Below are 15148 nucleotides of genomic sequence, written 5' to 3'. Positions count from 1 at the left end.
CAGGCCGAAGACCAGGGTTCGAATCCCGACATGGGTACAATGCGTGAAGCCCATTTCTGGTGTCCCCCGCCGTGATATTGCTGGAATATTGCTAAAAGCGGCGTAAAACCTCACTCACTCACTCACTCACTCAGAGCAACGTCTTGATCAAGACTTGAGTGAGTGAGTTAGTGAGTGGGGTGAGTGAGTGATTGAATGAGTGAGTGCGGTTTATCGCCGCTTTGAACAGTATTCCAGTTATATCACGTCGTGTCAGTTTCATGTTGGAAGAAAGCACGTGCAGATCTCAGACGTTTTCCAATTTGGTGAAACCCACGAGCACGGGTATGGTGCTGTCAAATCTAGAAACATAATCGGGTCGAACCGGGATTCGAACCCACAATCATAGGTTTCGGTCATGTCCAAGGGACGCAACTCTGCACAGCGAATCGCGGCGCCTGAGGCGACCGGGCGACTCCTGCCCCTAAAAAGCTGGAAATCGTCACTGGACTGTTGAATGTAATCCCCCTTTAATGTTGAATAACTAATGCACATGTGAGAGTCTTCAGGAGCATTTAGAAGTTGGATATAGTTGTGACAAGGAACCTTATGGATAACAACTTCTTTATGACATATATTCAGTGTTTAAGGGCTACTTGTCCTGTCATCTGTTGAAATGTAAGTGTAACATGTAAGTGTAACATGTAAGTGTAGCATGTAAGTGCAAAATGTAAGTGTAGCATGTAAGTGTAGCATGTAAGTGTAACATGTAAGTGTAACATGTAAGTATAGCATGTAAGTGTAGCATGTAAGTGTAACATGTAAGTGTAACATGTAAGTGTAGCATGTAAGTGTAGCATGTAAGTGTAACATGTAAGTGTAACATGTAAGTGTAACATGTAAGTGTAGCATGTAAGTATAGCATGTAAGTGTAGCATGTAAGTGTAACATGTAAGTGTAGCATGTAAGTGTAGCATGTAAGTGTAACATGTAAGTGTAGCATGTAAGTGTAGCATGTAAGTGTAACATGTAAGTGTAGCATGTAAGTGTAGCATGTAAGTGTAGCATGTAAGTGTAACATGTAAGTGTAGCATGTAAGTGTAGCATGTAAGTGTAGCATGTAAGTGTAACATGTAAGTGTAGCATGTAAGTGTAGCATGTAAGTGTAGCATGTAAGTGTAGCATGTAAGTGTAGCATGTAAGTGTAGCATGTATGTGTAGCATGTATGTGTAGCATGTATGTGTAGCATGTAAGTGTAGCATGTAAGTGTAACATGTAAGTGTAGCATGTAAGTGTAGCATGTAAGTGTAAGCACATGTCCAAAGGCACAATTACCGACACAAATCTTCTTCAGTTCATAAAACTTGACATAGGGTTGTGTAAATTACAAATATCTTTTAATTATTTATATCTTTAAATCATATTATGATATCATTAATTTAAGAGGTAAGTAATTCTTTTCAAGATATCATGAATATGCTTCATCATATTTTTAATTATTTCGTGATATCCTAAATTGTATTGCTGATCATATTGTGTGTTTGTTTGTTGTTTAACGCCGCTCTCAGCAATATTCCAGCTATATGACGGGGGTCTGTAAATAATCGAGTCTGGACCAGACAATACAGTAATTGACATCATGAGCATCGATCCTCGCAATTGGGATACGATGGCATGCATCAACCAAGTCAGCGAGCCTGACCACCCGATTCCGTTAGTCTCGTACGACAAGCATAGTCGCCTTTTACGACAAGCATGGGTTACTGAAGACCAATTCTACCCCGGATCTTCACCGGTCAGATATCTTTGTGAGCAGGCTCGGACTTTATATACTTATACTATCTGGCAATATTTAACCCACGACTGGCTGAGAGAAACAAATTTACTTAAGCCATTTAACGTTAACCATGAATACCGTCCTCTTTATTCTTAGTCTGTATTTACTTATAGAATTAGGAAGATTACCCGGGAGATCAAAGAATATTGAACGTTCAGTCGACGCACAGTCTAAGCAGAAACATAAATTGCTAAAATGTTAACACTGAGGGAACATGGACTGTCACAAGCAGAGGAGAACCTAGATTATAGGTGTTTTGTTCATAGAACGGGATTTCATTGTGAGATTAACTTTAACATTTATCCTACACATTAACTCAGTGTGGACGCGATCAAGGGTATATGCCGTGTTGTTATTTTGAGTTGTGTTTATTGTGATATTATTAAAAACGAGAGCTGAGATTTATACATAGTTATACACTCCCAGGAGACGTTTCACTGATAGAACGATTCGACACTGCCTAACTGGATGAACAATTCAGCCTACCAACATGCAAGGTAATCGACTAAATGCGTCAAAATTGTCGATAAACTATGTTTTTTAGGACGAGAATTTTTTATCCGATTTTCGTTGGTTTTTCAAGTGTGTTCGTTATATATAAGCAAAAAAATAGTTAAGTCTTTGAAAGGCATTTAGAGTGTGATACACATAAGGAAGATAATTTATGGATGTCAACTTCTTTATTACGAGGTGAGGTTTAACGTCGCGTCCAAGATTATTGCACTTAAATGCATGCACGTGTATGTGTGTGCTAGTCCGGACTAATGCCGATTTATAGTGCTAGCACACTGAGATTCCATGTCGCAGTTTAACATGAAAACCCCACTCAGACACAGTATACTGACTCCGAGCCGACCAGTCCTTGTTTTAGCCCCTTAATGCCGAGGGCCAGACAGGGTAACAACAAGTACCATCGATCGTTTAACGTCTTTTGGTATGACGCGGTCGGGGATCGAACCCCGGAGCTTCCGCTCTCCGGGTGGACGTTCTACCACTAGACCACGGAGGCGGTCTTCTTTATTATGAGGACCCCAACAATACTTCTTCCTCAGGCGAGTCATCTTTATGTGTATCACTTCTAAATGTCTTCACTTCTACTTAACTATATTTTGTTTTATATATAACGAACACACTAGAAAAACTTATTGAAATCGGAATGTACTTTTTGTGTAGTGACTTTACATAGATTCGACATTCAATTGACGTGGTTGTTAAACAATAAGGTAATACAAGAGAATCCGTGCACTGACTGCTCGCTCACGCTCAGGACAATACAAGAGTAAGTGTATGTATATTACTTACCTTAACCAGGTCACGGCATCAATAAAATAATTAAGCAGGGCTACCAATAGACGTGGTATTTATGGGCGACTGTGAAGGGGCTACTGTGAGTTGGGTCGGGCGGCCACAACGGGTATTGTCAGCTGAGGTCACAGTAGTATGATGGATTTATGCATATACAAGCGTTAAATATCTTAACAGGTAGGTTAGTAGAATATGTAACAGTATGTTCCTAATATACAGACATGTTTGACTAAACCCCTTGAACTTAGGTTTGTTGGTTTATTTTTAACTGGTGAATATGAGCATATTGTATACTGCCCAGGGAGCTGAGAAATCAGTATGCATGCAGACTGACCTGTTGACAGGGGTATAAATATGGTAGATGCTTTGTGATCATGCGTCTGTGTGGCGAATATATTTGGACAATCAATTTCTTACTGTGTTATTTTTATTTCTATGATTATCATGATTATTGATATTGTTTAAAGTTGGTTTTTTTTATAGCGAATTGCAAAACATGTTTTTAGTGGGACCCCGCTTCACGAACGGTACCTGTTAGAAATGTCTAATATGCACAAGAAATGAATTCTATGACAATGGCCCTGCAATCAGGACATGTGTTAATCCGGAAGGTTTTACTGAGAATTTTACCCCCAGGATTAACGGGATATCCCTGTAGTAACATTATGAGTGACTCGCTATATAACCGACCTACCGGTCCATGTTCCAAGGACTTCTCGTTCTATTAACATGAGCGGTTATTGTATGTCCTGCTCGCGTAGGCTATAATGTTCTTCATTGTACTTTAAAATTAATTCTCAAATATACATCTTAAGGCAAAATGTATTTAGCTTTCTTGGAAAAGAATTAATAAAATTTGTAAAATCAGGTATGATTGAGCATTGATCTATTTCACTGAACTTTATATTTGAAAGTACAAATTAGAATTATAAAGGACACTATGAATTACTTAATATGATTAAATCAGTTTCAATGTATCCTTAGCTTGACGCTAATATCTGGATATATACTACTGAATGCAATAGTAATGACTTTACATCTTGAAAAACTCCCCATGTCCATAAAGCTGCGATTTACATTAGTGTCATATTGATAGGGCAATTTTTGTGTTCAGCTATCCAGCGTTATAACAAGAACATTCGGGAGAGATCTACCCTGCCTAACATATTGCCGTCACATCAACGTCTTCGCCAGGAACTGCGTGCAGGTGCGTGATTTAGTGATGATCATCACCAGACGTTTGTTGCAGGTGCGTGGTTTAGTTGTGATCATAACCAGACGTTAGTTGCAGGTGCGTGGTTTAGTAGTGATCATCATCAGACGTGAGTTACAGGTGAGAGGTTTAATTGTGATCATCATTAGACGTTAGTTACAGGTGAGTGGTTTTGTGGTGATCACCATCAGACGTTAGTTACAGGTGAGAGGTTTAATTGTGATCATCATTAGACGTTAGTTACAGGTGAGTGGTTTTGTGGTGATCACCGTCAGACGTTAGTTGCTGGCGCGTGGTTTAGTTGTGATCATCACCAGACGTTAGTTACAGGTGAGTGGTTTTGTGGTGGTCATCATCAGACGTTAGTTGCAGGTGCGTGATTTCGTGGCGATCATAACCAGACGTTAGTTGCAGGTGCGTGGTTTAGTTGTGATCATAACCAGACGTTAGTTGCAGATGCGTGGTTTAGTTGTGATCATAACCAGACGTTAGTTGCAGGTGCGTGGTTTAGTAGTGATCATCATCAGACGTGAGTTACAGGTGAGAGGTTTAATTGTGATCATCATTAGACGTTAGTTACAGGTGAGTGGTTTTGTGGTGATCACCATCAGACGTTAGTTACAGGTGAGAGGTTTAATTGTGATCATCATTAGACGTTAGTTACAGTGAGTGGTTTTGTGGTGATCACCGTCAGACGTTAGTTGCTGGCGCGTGGTTTAGTTGTGATCATCACCAGACGTTAGTTACAGGTGAGTGGTTTTGTGGTGGTCATCATCAGACGTTAGTTGCAGGTGCGTGATTTCGTGGCGATCATAACCAGACGTTAGTTGCAGGTGCGTGGTTTAGTTGTGATCGTAACCAGACGTTAGTTGCAGGTGCGTGGTTTAGTTGTGATCATAACCAGACGTTAGTTGCAGGTGCGTGTTTTAGTAGTGATCATCACCAGACGTTTGTTGCCCTGGCGTGTTTTAGTAGTGATCCACATCAGACGTTAGTTACAGGTGCGTGGTTTAGTTGTGATCACAACCAGACGTTAGTTGCAGGTGCGTGGTTCAGTTGTGATCATAACCAGACGTTAGTTGCAGGTGCGTGTTTTAGTAGTGATCATCACCAGACGTTTGTTGACCTGGCGTGGTTTAGTAGTGATCCACATCAGACGTTAGTAACAGGTGAGTGGTTAAGTGGTGATCATCATCAGACGTTTGTTACCCTGGCATGTTTTAATGGTGCCCATCACCAGACGTTAGTTACAGGTGCGTGGTTTAGTTGTGATCATCACCAGACGTTAGTAACAGGTGAGTGGTTAAGTGGTGATCACCATCAGACGTTAGTTTCAGGTGAGTGGTTTAGTGGTGATCATCACCAGACGTTTGTTACCCTGACGTGTTTAGCAGTGATCCACATCAGACGTTAGTTACAGGTGAGTGGTTAAGTGGTGATCACCATCAGACGTTAGTTACAGGTGAGTGGTTAAGTGGTGATCACCATCAGACGTTAGTTGCAGGTGAGTGATTAAGTGGTGATCATCACCAGACGTTTGTTACCCTGACGTGTTTAGCAGTGATCCACATCAGACGTTAGTTGCAGGTGAGTGGTTTAGCGGTGATCATCACCAGACGTTTGTTACCCTGGAATGTTTTAATGGTGCCCATCACCAGACGTTAGTTGCAGGTGCGTGTTTGAGTGGTGACCATCACCAGACGTTAGTAACAGGTGAGTGGTTAAGTGGTGATCACCATCAGACGTTAGTTTCAGGTGAGTGGTTTAGTGGTGATCATCACCAGACGTTTGTTACCCTGACGTGTTTAGCAGTGATCCACATCAGACGTTAGTTACAGGTGAGTGGTTAAGTGGTGATCACCGTCAGACGTTAGTTGCTGGCGCGTGGTTTAGTTGTGATCATCACCAGACGTTAGTTACAGGTGAGTGGTTTTGTGGTGGTCATCATCAGACGTTAGTTGCAGGTGCGTGATTTCGTGGCGATCATAACCAGACGTTAGTTGCAGGTGCGTGGTTTAGTTGTGATCATAACCAGACGTTAGTTGCAGGTGCGTGGTTTAGTTGTGATCATAACCAGACGTTAGTTGCAGGTGCTTGTTTTAGTAGTGATCATCACCAGACGTTTGTTGCCCTGGCGTGTTTTAGTAGTGATCCACATCAGACGTTAGTTACAGGTGCGTGGTTTAGTTGTGATCACAACCAGACGTTAGTTACAGGTGCGTGGTTCAGTTGTGATCATAACCAGACGTTAGTTGCAGGTGCGTGTTTTAGTAGTGATCATCACCAGACGTTTGTTGCCCTGGCGTGTTTTAGTAGTGATCCACATCAGACGTAAGTAACAGGTGAGTGGTTAAGTTGTGATCACAACCAGACGTTAGTTACAGGTGAGTGGTTAAGTGGTGATCATCATCAGACGTTTGTTACCCTGGCATGTTTTAATGGTGCCCATCACCAGACGTTAGTTACAGGTGCGTGGTTTAGTTGTGATCATCACCAGACGTTAGTAACAGGTGAGTGGTTAAGTGGTGATCACCATCAGACGTTAGTTTCAGGTGAGTGGTTTAGTGGTGATCATCACCAGACGTTTGTTACCCTGACGTGTTTAGCAGTGATCCACATCAGACGTTAGTTACAGGTGAGTGGTTAAGTGGTGATCACCATCAGACGTTAGTTACAGGTGAGTGGTTAAGTGGTGATCACCATCAGACGTTAGTTGCAGGTGAGTGATTAAGTGGTGATCATCACCAGACGTTTGTTACCCTGACGTGTTTAGCAGTGATCCACATCAGACGTTAGTTGCAGGTGAGTGGTTTAGCGGTGATCATCACCAGACGTTTGTTACCCTGGAATGTTTTAATGGTGCCCATCACCAGACGTTAGTTGCAGGTGCGTGTTTGAGTGGTGACCATCACCAGACGTTAGTTGCAGGTGCGTGTTTTAGTGGTGCCCATCACTAGACGTTAGTTGCAGGTGCGTGTTTTAGTGGTGACCATCACCAGACGTTAGTTGCAGGTGCGTGTTTTAGTGGCGTACACCGTTACATTAATGTATGCATGTATGACATAGCAACATAATAAAATGAACTAAAACGTTTTTCGGTATATAAAGGCAAACCAGGGATCCTCGGTCGCATCTTGTTTTCGTCAGTATGTCATGTTGTTCACATTACGACCCTAAGTCCTGCTCACGTTACACCTGCAGGTAAGGAGGATGAGGGCAGACAGGTGAGCCGACAGCTTCAACACACAGTTGTGGGACTGGCCATGTCCAAGCAGCAGCTGTCTATCCCCCAGGCTCTACCCATGAGGAGGGGGTCATCCAACCAAAGCCTCTCAGGGTCTAGCATACTCAGTGCGTCAGACCGGAGGGGGTCTGGAGCAACGAGGAGGGGTTCCCGCGGGTCACTGAAAAGAAACTCACTGCCCCTTGGGTCGATGGGAGTGAGGCAGTGGATGAGAAGGCCGCATCCCCGGGACAGACTCACTGAGACAGAGGAGGCGGAGAGGGCCAGGGTAGGTGGGCGTGGGCGTGGGCGTGGGCGTGGGCGTGGGCGTGGTTAAATGTAGTGGTGGCATGACAGGAGACGAAGAGTCGGAAAAGACAGCCTTTGGGTTATTTATGAGGAACTGGGAGAATGAAGCGCTGGGTGAGGCACGTGATAAATACAGGGTGAGGCAACAGTAAAGGTGAATCAGGAAGTGAGGCACAGGGCGGTACACGGGGTGAGGCACAAGGTGAGACAGGGTTGGGCACTAGGCGAAGTACAAGGTAGAGACTGGCTGAGGCACTTGTTTATATATATTCAAGTTGCTTAATCAAAGCCAAATGATTCATCAAATCCAGATACATACGGAGAGCAGCAGTTAGAATGATTCTTACAACAGCCTTAAGTGATGGGCTCAATTCTGAAACCTTTTCTCGATTTAAACCTAGTTTAAAAACAGATAAATCTATAGTTGCACCACATTTTCCATAACTTGACATTATACATACAAAATTTAGACATGGGAATAATGAATTAAAAAAATGATTTAAAAGATTAAACGAAGTTCCAAGCTGCAGTACGTTTGAAAACATGACAATATTTTCATTGAAAACCTATTGTTTAAATCAGCTAGGAACGAACTGATACACGCACTATTGATAGTTGCAAAAGATACTTCTGATGTTAATACCGACTAAAAACCAGCTGACAATGCGACTTTATCTTATCACGTCCACGAAAACATTTTAGGAATGTACAGTCAAACATCTATGAAGAAAACGAAAAGGTTTGAGTGAGCAATGGTAAAGGACATACGTTTCTCTATTTCTGTATACAAAATTTATACGAGCATACATGTAATTCTATGGGATAGCCAATCCTTTTCATGGTAATAGAACATGTTTAAACTAAAAAAACTAAACGAAGTGCTGGGCGGTTTTTTTTGGTGAGGTGAGGTGAAATTGGGTTTAACGTCGCGTTCAAGATTATTGCACTTATATAGCGACGTGCATGCAAGTGTGTGTGTGGCTGCTTGTACTAGTCCGGACTGATGCCGATTTATAGTGCTAGTCCACTCAGATACCATGCCGCAGTTTAACATGGATACCCCACTCAGACACAGAATACTGACTCCGAGCCGACCAGTACTTGTTTTAGCCCCTTAATGTCGAGCGCCAGACAGGGTAACAACAAGTACCATCTTTTAACGTCTTTTGGTATGACGCGGCCGGTGATCGAACCCCGGACCTTCCGCTCTACGGGCGGGCGCTCTACCACTAGACCACGGAGTCCGTTTCTTTTGGCGAAGTATAGTTGATGAAAGAATGTTTCAAAACAAATATCTAAAACCTTTATATTAAAATACATTTAAAAATACGTTTCCAAGTCATGTGATCGTGGGTTCGATCCCTGGCCTCGTCATACCAAAATACGTTAAAAGGGTGAAAAGAACATGTTTAAACTAAAACACTAAACGAATTGCTCGACTTTTCTTTCGCCAAAGTATAGTTGATGAAAGAATGTTTCAAAACAAATATCAAAAACCTTTATATAAAAATACGTTCCCAAATAATGTGACGAACGTTCTCGGAGAGCAGAAGGTTATGGTTTCGATCCCTGACCGCTTCATACCGTAGTGGGAGTGGAGATTGCATAGAATTAGATAACTAATGTTCTCCATCTATCACTGCTTCAGAAGCTGCTGGGAAAATTCCGGATGTGGGCTCGCGTGGTTCGAACCTTCTGTCACCTGTTCAGTAGATGTAGTGTCCTTGAGAGGTAGGTACATTGCTATATCATTTCCATACGTATGCCCTTGCGTCGTGAACAATTCTCTTGTTATGAAATTAGGACATCTGACGTATAGGATGGTGACTGTATGCATCCTTCCCCTGCAGCAGCGACTCCAACAGCCCCTACTACGCCCAGCTGGACACCATCGAGAAGACCTCACTCGGCATTGACAAGAATCACTACATTTTCTTTGACCCTGCTGACTATAAGGCCAATACTCAGGTATGTACACATCACCAACACTTCCTTTCTCCCAGTACTCATTAATACACACGACTGTTTTGCGTGTGGTGGCGTGTGTCTATTTCCAGTCATCCTATGAAATGAGACCCTCTATAACTCGCGGAAGTCATATGACACTTACTCCACGCACGGACATGGTGCGAACCCTACCATTGCCTGCCATTGAAGCAATGTGTAGAGCAATATTCACAAGGCTGTTGCATATGTTGCAAACGAAGCGGAAAACATTGCAGATGTGAGCTGATCTCTTAGGTTAACATCTAGTCTCTAAAATATCTTACAAAAAGCAGTTGTTAAATTATCTTAATACAAATATGATAAAAAGAAGCCCAGGGACTCTCTTCATTTTCAGATAATGCTGTAATCTAGACATGCCCAGGACCCGTGAAGATCCGGGTTAGAATAGATCTTCAGCAACCCATGTTTGCCGTAAAAGGCAACCAACTGGATCGGGTGGTCAGGCTCGCTGACTTGGTTGATGCATGTCATCGATCCCAATTGCGTGGATCGATGCTCATAAAGTCAATCACTGGATTTTCTGGTCCAGACTCGATTATTTACAGACCGCCGTCATCTAGCTGGAATATTGCTGAGTGCGGCGTTAAACAACAAACAAACACTAATATAGACTTACATGGGCTTTTTATATATATTTGTTTCCGGGTCTGTATGACAGACTACTGATCTCTTGTTGGTTTGCCTTTCGCTGGAACCAGGCCGTCGTTTAAAGCGACCGTATATATCCACGGGCGTTTAAAGCGACCGTATATATTCACGGGCGTTTAAAGCGACCGTATATATTCACGGGCGTTGGAGAAACATAGTGTATACAATCCGTGAAGTTTTCACGATGATTTGTAGCACTTTGTCCGTGGAATAACAATTTTGCATTCTGGAAGTACCAGTCTAACTTGTCTCGTGTATCCAGTCGGTGGTCCTAAGACCTGAGACTGTCTTGGTGTCACTTCACAATGTGGATCGTGGTGTAGTGGATAGAGCGGATGCCGAACTCTGTCACCCATCCACCTACTCTCCGTGACCAACGCTGCCTATGTTTGCCTGAGTTGTGACCTGTGCGCTGGACACAGGACTACTACCATCACAAGGCCTGAAATACGTTGATTAGACCGTCACTGTAACCTTGCTTTTGTCAGATGCGGATGTCTAGGGATGGCCAGAGAATTCTGTCCAAGCCCCCAGACGACAGGACAGAGGATGAAATACACCATGTAGGTATACTCCAACTAGGATAAAGTTTGAAATTCGGTATCTTGAAAGCAATACTACTCCAGGGCCCACTTGCACAAAGCGATCTTAGCGCTAAGATGATCGTAACTCCCATTCTTTAACATAGGCTTACGATAGTCTTAGCGCTAAGATCACTTTGTGCAAGTGGGCCCAGGAGGCCTTACACGGATGTGTGAGGGCTGTAAAATGTTTACTTGTTACATCGAAGGCTTGGGTTCGTTTCCCCACATGGGTACAGTGAGAGAAGCCCTTTTACGGTGTCCCCCTCCGTGAGGCGGCGTAAAACCACACTCGCTCACTACTACAAGAATATGATGTTTGTTACTTAACGCCGCACTCAATAATATTCTATAATATGCCGGCGGCCTGTAATTAATCGGCCTGAACCGGGCAATCCGGTGATCGAAATTGTGAGACAACATCCACGCCGTCCAGGAAGGAGCAATATTCCAGCTACACGACGGCAGCTTGGAAATAATTGAGTCTAGGCCAGACATCGAGCGATCGATAGCGTAAGTAGACGCTACCAACACATTCGCCTGATGAAGGGGTGAGAAATAGCCCTGGAAGATACTGACAAACATTAAATAATTTGTTATCCATTAAAAAGGAATATCTTCGTGTTCAAATAACGTTCAAAAGTAAATTAATTGTGTTAATTCAGTTCAAATGAACTGAGCTCTTGCACCGCTCTGCGTACCCGTCGTCCAACAGCAGGTGTGGTATACACCCCCGTCTATTATAAAGTTCCTCCCACTGCAAGATGGTTCTTCTTACTCCTCAATACCCTCAGGTGATGATAGCTCTGCGGGGAATCGGTGCCATAGAAGACCTACCAATCAGAATGCAGAAACAGCTTGCAAGATACAGTACTTTCCAAGAGTGAGTTACATAGTCTGGGCATTTTACGTCGTAGAGGTGAGGTGAAATGGGGTTTAACGTCGCGTCCAAGATTATTGCACTTATATAGCGACGTGCATGCACGTGTGTGTGTTTGTGTGGCTGCTTGTACTAGTCCGGACTGATGCCGATTTATAGTGCTAGCTCACTGAGATACCATGCCGCAGTTTAACATGAACACCCCACTCAGACACAGTATACTGACTCCGAGCCGAACAGTCCTTGTTTTAGCCCCTTAATGCCGAGCGCCAGACAGGGTAACACCAAGTACCATCTTTTAACGTCGTTTGGTATGACGCGATCGGGGATCGAACCCCAAACCCTCCGCTCTCTGGGCGGAAGCTCTACCACAAGACCACGGAGGCGGTCTTTACCTCGTAGAGTTATAAACAGGTGGTTATCATACACGGTTCACTTTTGCAGCATAGTACACATTTACACAGTCGGGAATTGTTTTGTTTGATGGTTGTTTAACGCCGCGCTCAGCAATATTCCAGCTATATGACGGAGGCCTGTAAATAATCGAGTCTGGACCTGACATTCCAGTGATTGACACCATGAGCATCGACCTCGCAATTGGGATACGATGACATGCATCAACCAAGTCAGCGAGCCTGACCACCCGATCCCGTTAGTCGCCTCTTACGACAAGCATTGGTTGCTGAAAACCTGGGGCGCGTTGCAAGCCACGAATCGCTTAGAGAAAGCAACTTACTCGCTCACCCCGGGGTCTGCAACAGTTCGAAGAGCTTGCGCACTCTTCCAAAATGGCGGCGCAACTACCGCTTGGTTGCCTTGACGTAATGAAGAACGTAATAGAAGAGGCTCGATGACGAACTGATGAAATTTTTGACTACTTTGAAGATGTAGGGCAGACTGAGGATGATGGGGTGTCAGCTGCCTTTGCTCATTTCCTCGTTGATCCAGTCAAGAATTTCTTCTTTCGCTGTCAAAGTCAGCCGACATTTTGGTTTGACAACGAAGCGACCTCAGCCAGCGATTGTTTCGCTTGCAAGCGGCGTAAAGTTAGCGCACTGTTGTAAGGCGAATCGCTGTACATCGCTTGCAAGCGATTGGCGCTTTGCAACGCACCCCAGTCGGGAATGGTGGAGGTGCCTGGGGATACTACGTGTAAGCGTGTAACAACACCGAGACTATACTCGTTTGGTGACAAATTTCAACAAAATGACCGGGATAGTGAACGCGAACTGCCAGATCACGAAATGCAGCCTCGTTTTCACTGTATACGTTGTAGAACCATTGCATGTGGACCTAAGTATGCAATAACATATGGCATAAGTTGATAGTAATTTCAAATTACACAATTACATTCCATGAATGACACTGATGTTTAATGATGTATATCCCCTGCAGATTTGGAGCGAAACGGATGATTGTTAAGCAGCGTCATCGACCCGAATCCTTCTACTTCCTGCTCTTCGGCACAGGTATACCGCGTGCATTCGCCCACACACACACGCACATGCGCAGCTGCGCTCACACACACGTGCAAACATGTTCATGCGCAGACGTACGATTGAACACTTGGTGTCATCACTTTACAGTAATTCGTTTATGTAGGTTCTTGAGTTTTTGTCTCGCTAACTACCTTGGACTTCTTTTTTATGTGGCAGAGATTCGTACGGAAGCCTTTTAGGACCATTTGGTTTGTTTTTTTGTTTTGAAATTTCAAGATACTAACTTGAAATTTCAAGATTCTGTGTTGAAATTTCAAGATTCTGTGTTGAAATTTCAAGATACTAACTTGAAATTTATAGATACATACTAAGTTAAAATTTCAAGATAATGATCTTGAAATTTCAAGATAATAAGTTGAATTTTAAGATTTTAACTTGAAATTTCAACTTAAAATCTTGAAATTTCAACAAAATAAAAAACAAATGGCACTAAAAGGCTTCCGTAGATTCAAACATGCTCACATCGGAAACCTTAACGATTTTGATAATATGTTTGCCCTCCTCAGTGATGGTGGCCGTGCTGCAGGAGAGTGGATACGCCAAGACAGCGGTGGAGCTCACAAGAGGGCACAGCTTCGGGGTAGGAAAATCAGACAGGCTAAACATGGCATGCTTTATTCGCGTTAACAAATTACCCGCAAATGCACTTTATTCAATGTTGTCATTCGACATTTAACATTTGGGAACCCACATATATGTACAATAGTCTTAAATTAATAAGGGTTTCAATTTCTGCGAGTTTAGCTATACGATTTAATTATCGTAAGGGTTACAATCGCTTATCGCTTCGTGGAACGGTGTCTTCAGTAGCCAAGCTATTAAAAATAAATTAGCGATAAATATATTTTATAATTGGTGTTTGTATTCCTTTTTAACTAACAAATTCCCCTTATTTGTCATGTTTTACGTATGCTTGTGTATCAGGAATTGGCTATCATGAGTGGCACCACCAGACAATCCTCCGTCATCACCAAGACCCACGTGGAGCTCCTCGCGGTCACGGAGGAGGTACGTAAGGATCGCCGTCAGCGTTAAACAATATGGGCACCTCCTGGTATTAAAGAAAGACGTAGCTCGGGACGTTATTCGATATTCAATTTTCACTTTATTTGTCTGCCGACTCAGTTTTACATAGATCGGTCCACCAAATAATTACCTTCCTAATTACATGGAAAGACCGTCTCCATTATACACAAGCCACACACGTTTTGATCTGCAGTGAACGCCATGCCGACCGTAGAACACAGTCCCCTTTTAATGAACAGTGTACTGTTGAGTGTTTGTCTAAGTCTACTCCTGAACGTTTGTCTGAATGTACTCTTGAGTGAGTGTTTGTCTGAGTGCACTCTTGAGAGTGTTTATTTGAATGTTTCTTTGAGTACTCTTGAGAGCGTTTTTTTCAATGTACCCTTCCATGCGTTTATTAAGGTGTACTCTTGACTGCGTTTATTAAGTGTACCTTTGAGTGCGTTTATTCAAGTGTACCCTTGAGTGCGTTTATTCAAGTGTACCATTGAGTGCGTTTATTCAAGTGTACACTTGAGTGCGTTTATTCAAGTGTACACTTGAGTGCGTTTATTCAAGTGTACCCTTGAGTGTGTTTATTTAAGTGTACTCTTGAGAGCGTTTATTCAAGTGTACCATTGAGCGCGTTTATTCGAGTGTA

General features: G+C 43.0%; 1 protein-coding gene across 3 annotated transcripts in view; it reads left to right on the top strand.

The window, feature by feature from the left end:
- The window catches only part of LOC124117385, a 29231-nt gene that overhangs the window by 5415 nt on the left and 8668 nt on the right, over positions 1-15148 (top strand). Inside the window, exons 2-11 of one of the 3 annotated variants that reach the window (XM_046479230.2) lie at positions 2244-2314; positions 4237-4329; positions 7537-7847; positions 9516-9598; positions 9718-9835; positions 11011-11085; positions 11898-11986; positions 13379-13452; positions 13989-14062; positions 14407-14490. In XM_046479230.2, coding sequence (XP_046335186.2) covers positions 2308-2314; positions 4237-4329; positions 7537-7847; positions 9516-9598; positions 9718-9835; positions 11011-11085; positions 11898-11986; positions 13379-13452; positions 13989-14062; positions 14407-14490 — 1008 coding nt within the window. In that variant the 5' untranslated portion in view covers positions 2244-2307. The remainder of the gene's footprint in view (positions 1-2243; positions 2315-4236; positions 4330-7536; positions 7848-9515; positions 9599-9717; positions 9836-11010; positions 11086-11897; positions 11987-13378; positions 13453-13988; positions 14063-14406; positions 14491-15148) is intronic. The other 2 variants (XM_046479229.2, XM_046479228.2) reach the window with 2 other exon arrangements.

The sequence above is a fragment of the Haliotis rufescens genome, unplaced genomic scaffold, assembly GCF_023055435.1.
Source record: "Haliotis rufescens isolate VD_foot unplaced genomic scaffold, xgHalRufe1.0.p SCAF_22, whole genome shotgun sequence".
Taxonomy (NCBI): Eukaryota; Metazoa; Mollusca; class Gastropoda; order Lepetellida; family Haliotidae; genus Haliotis; species Haliotis rufescens.
Note: the sequence above shows the minus strand (reverse complement) of the source record. Positions and strands in the feature narration are given on the sequence as shown.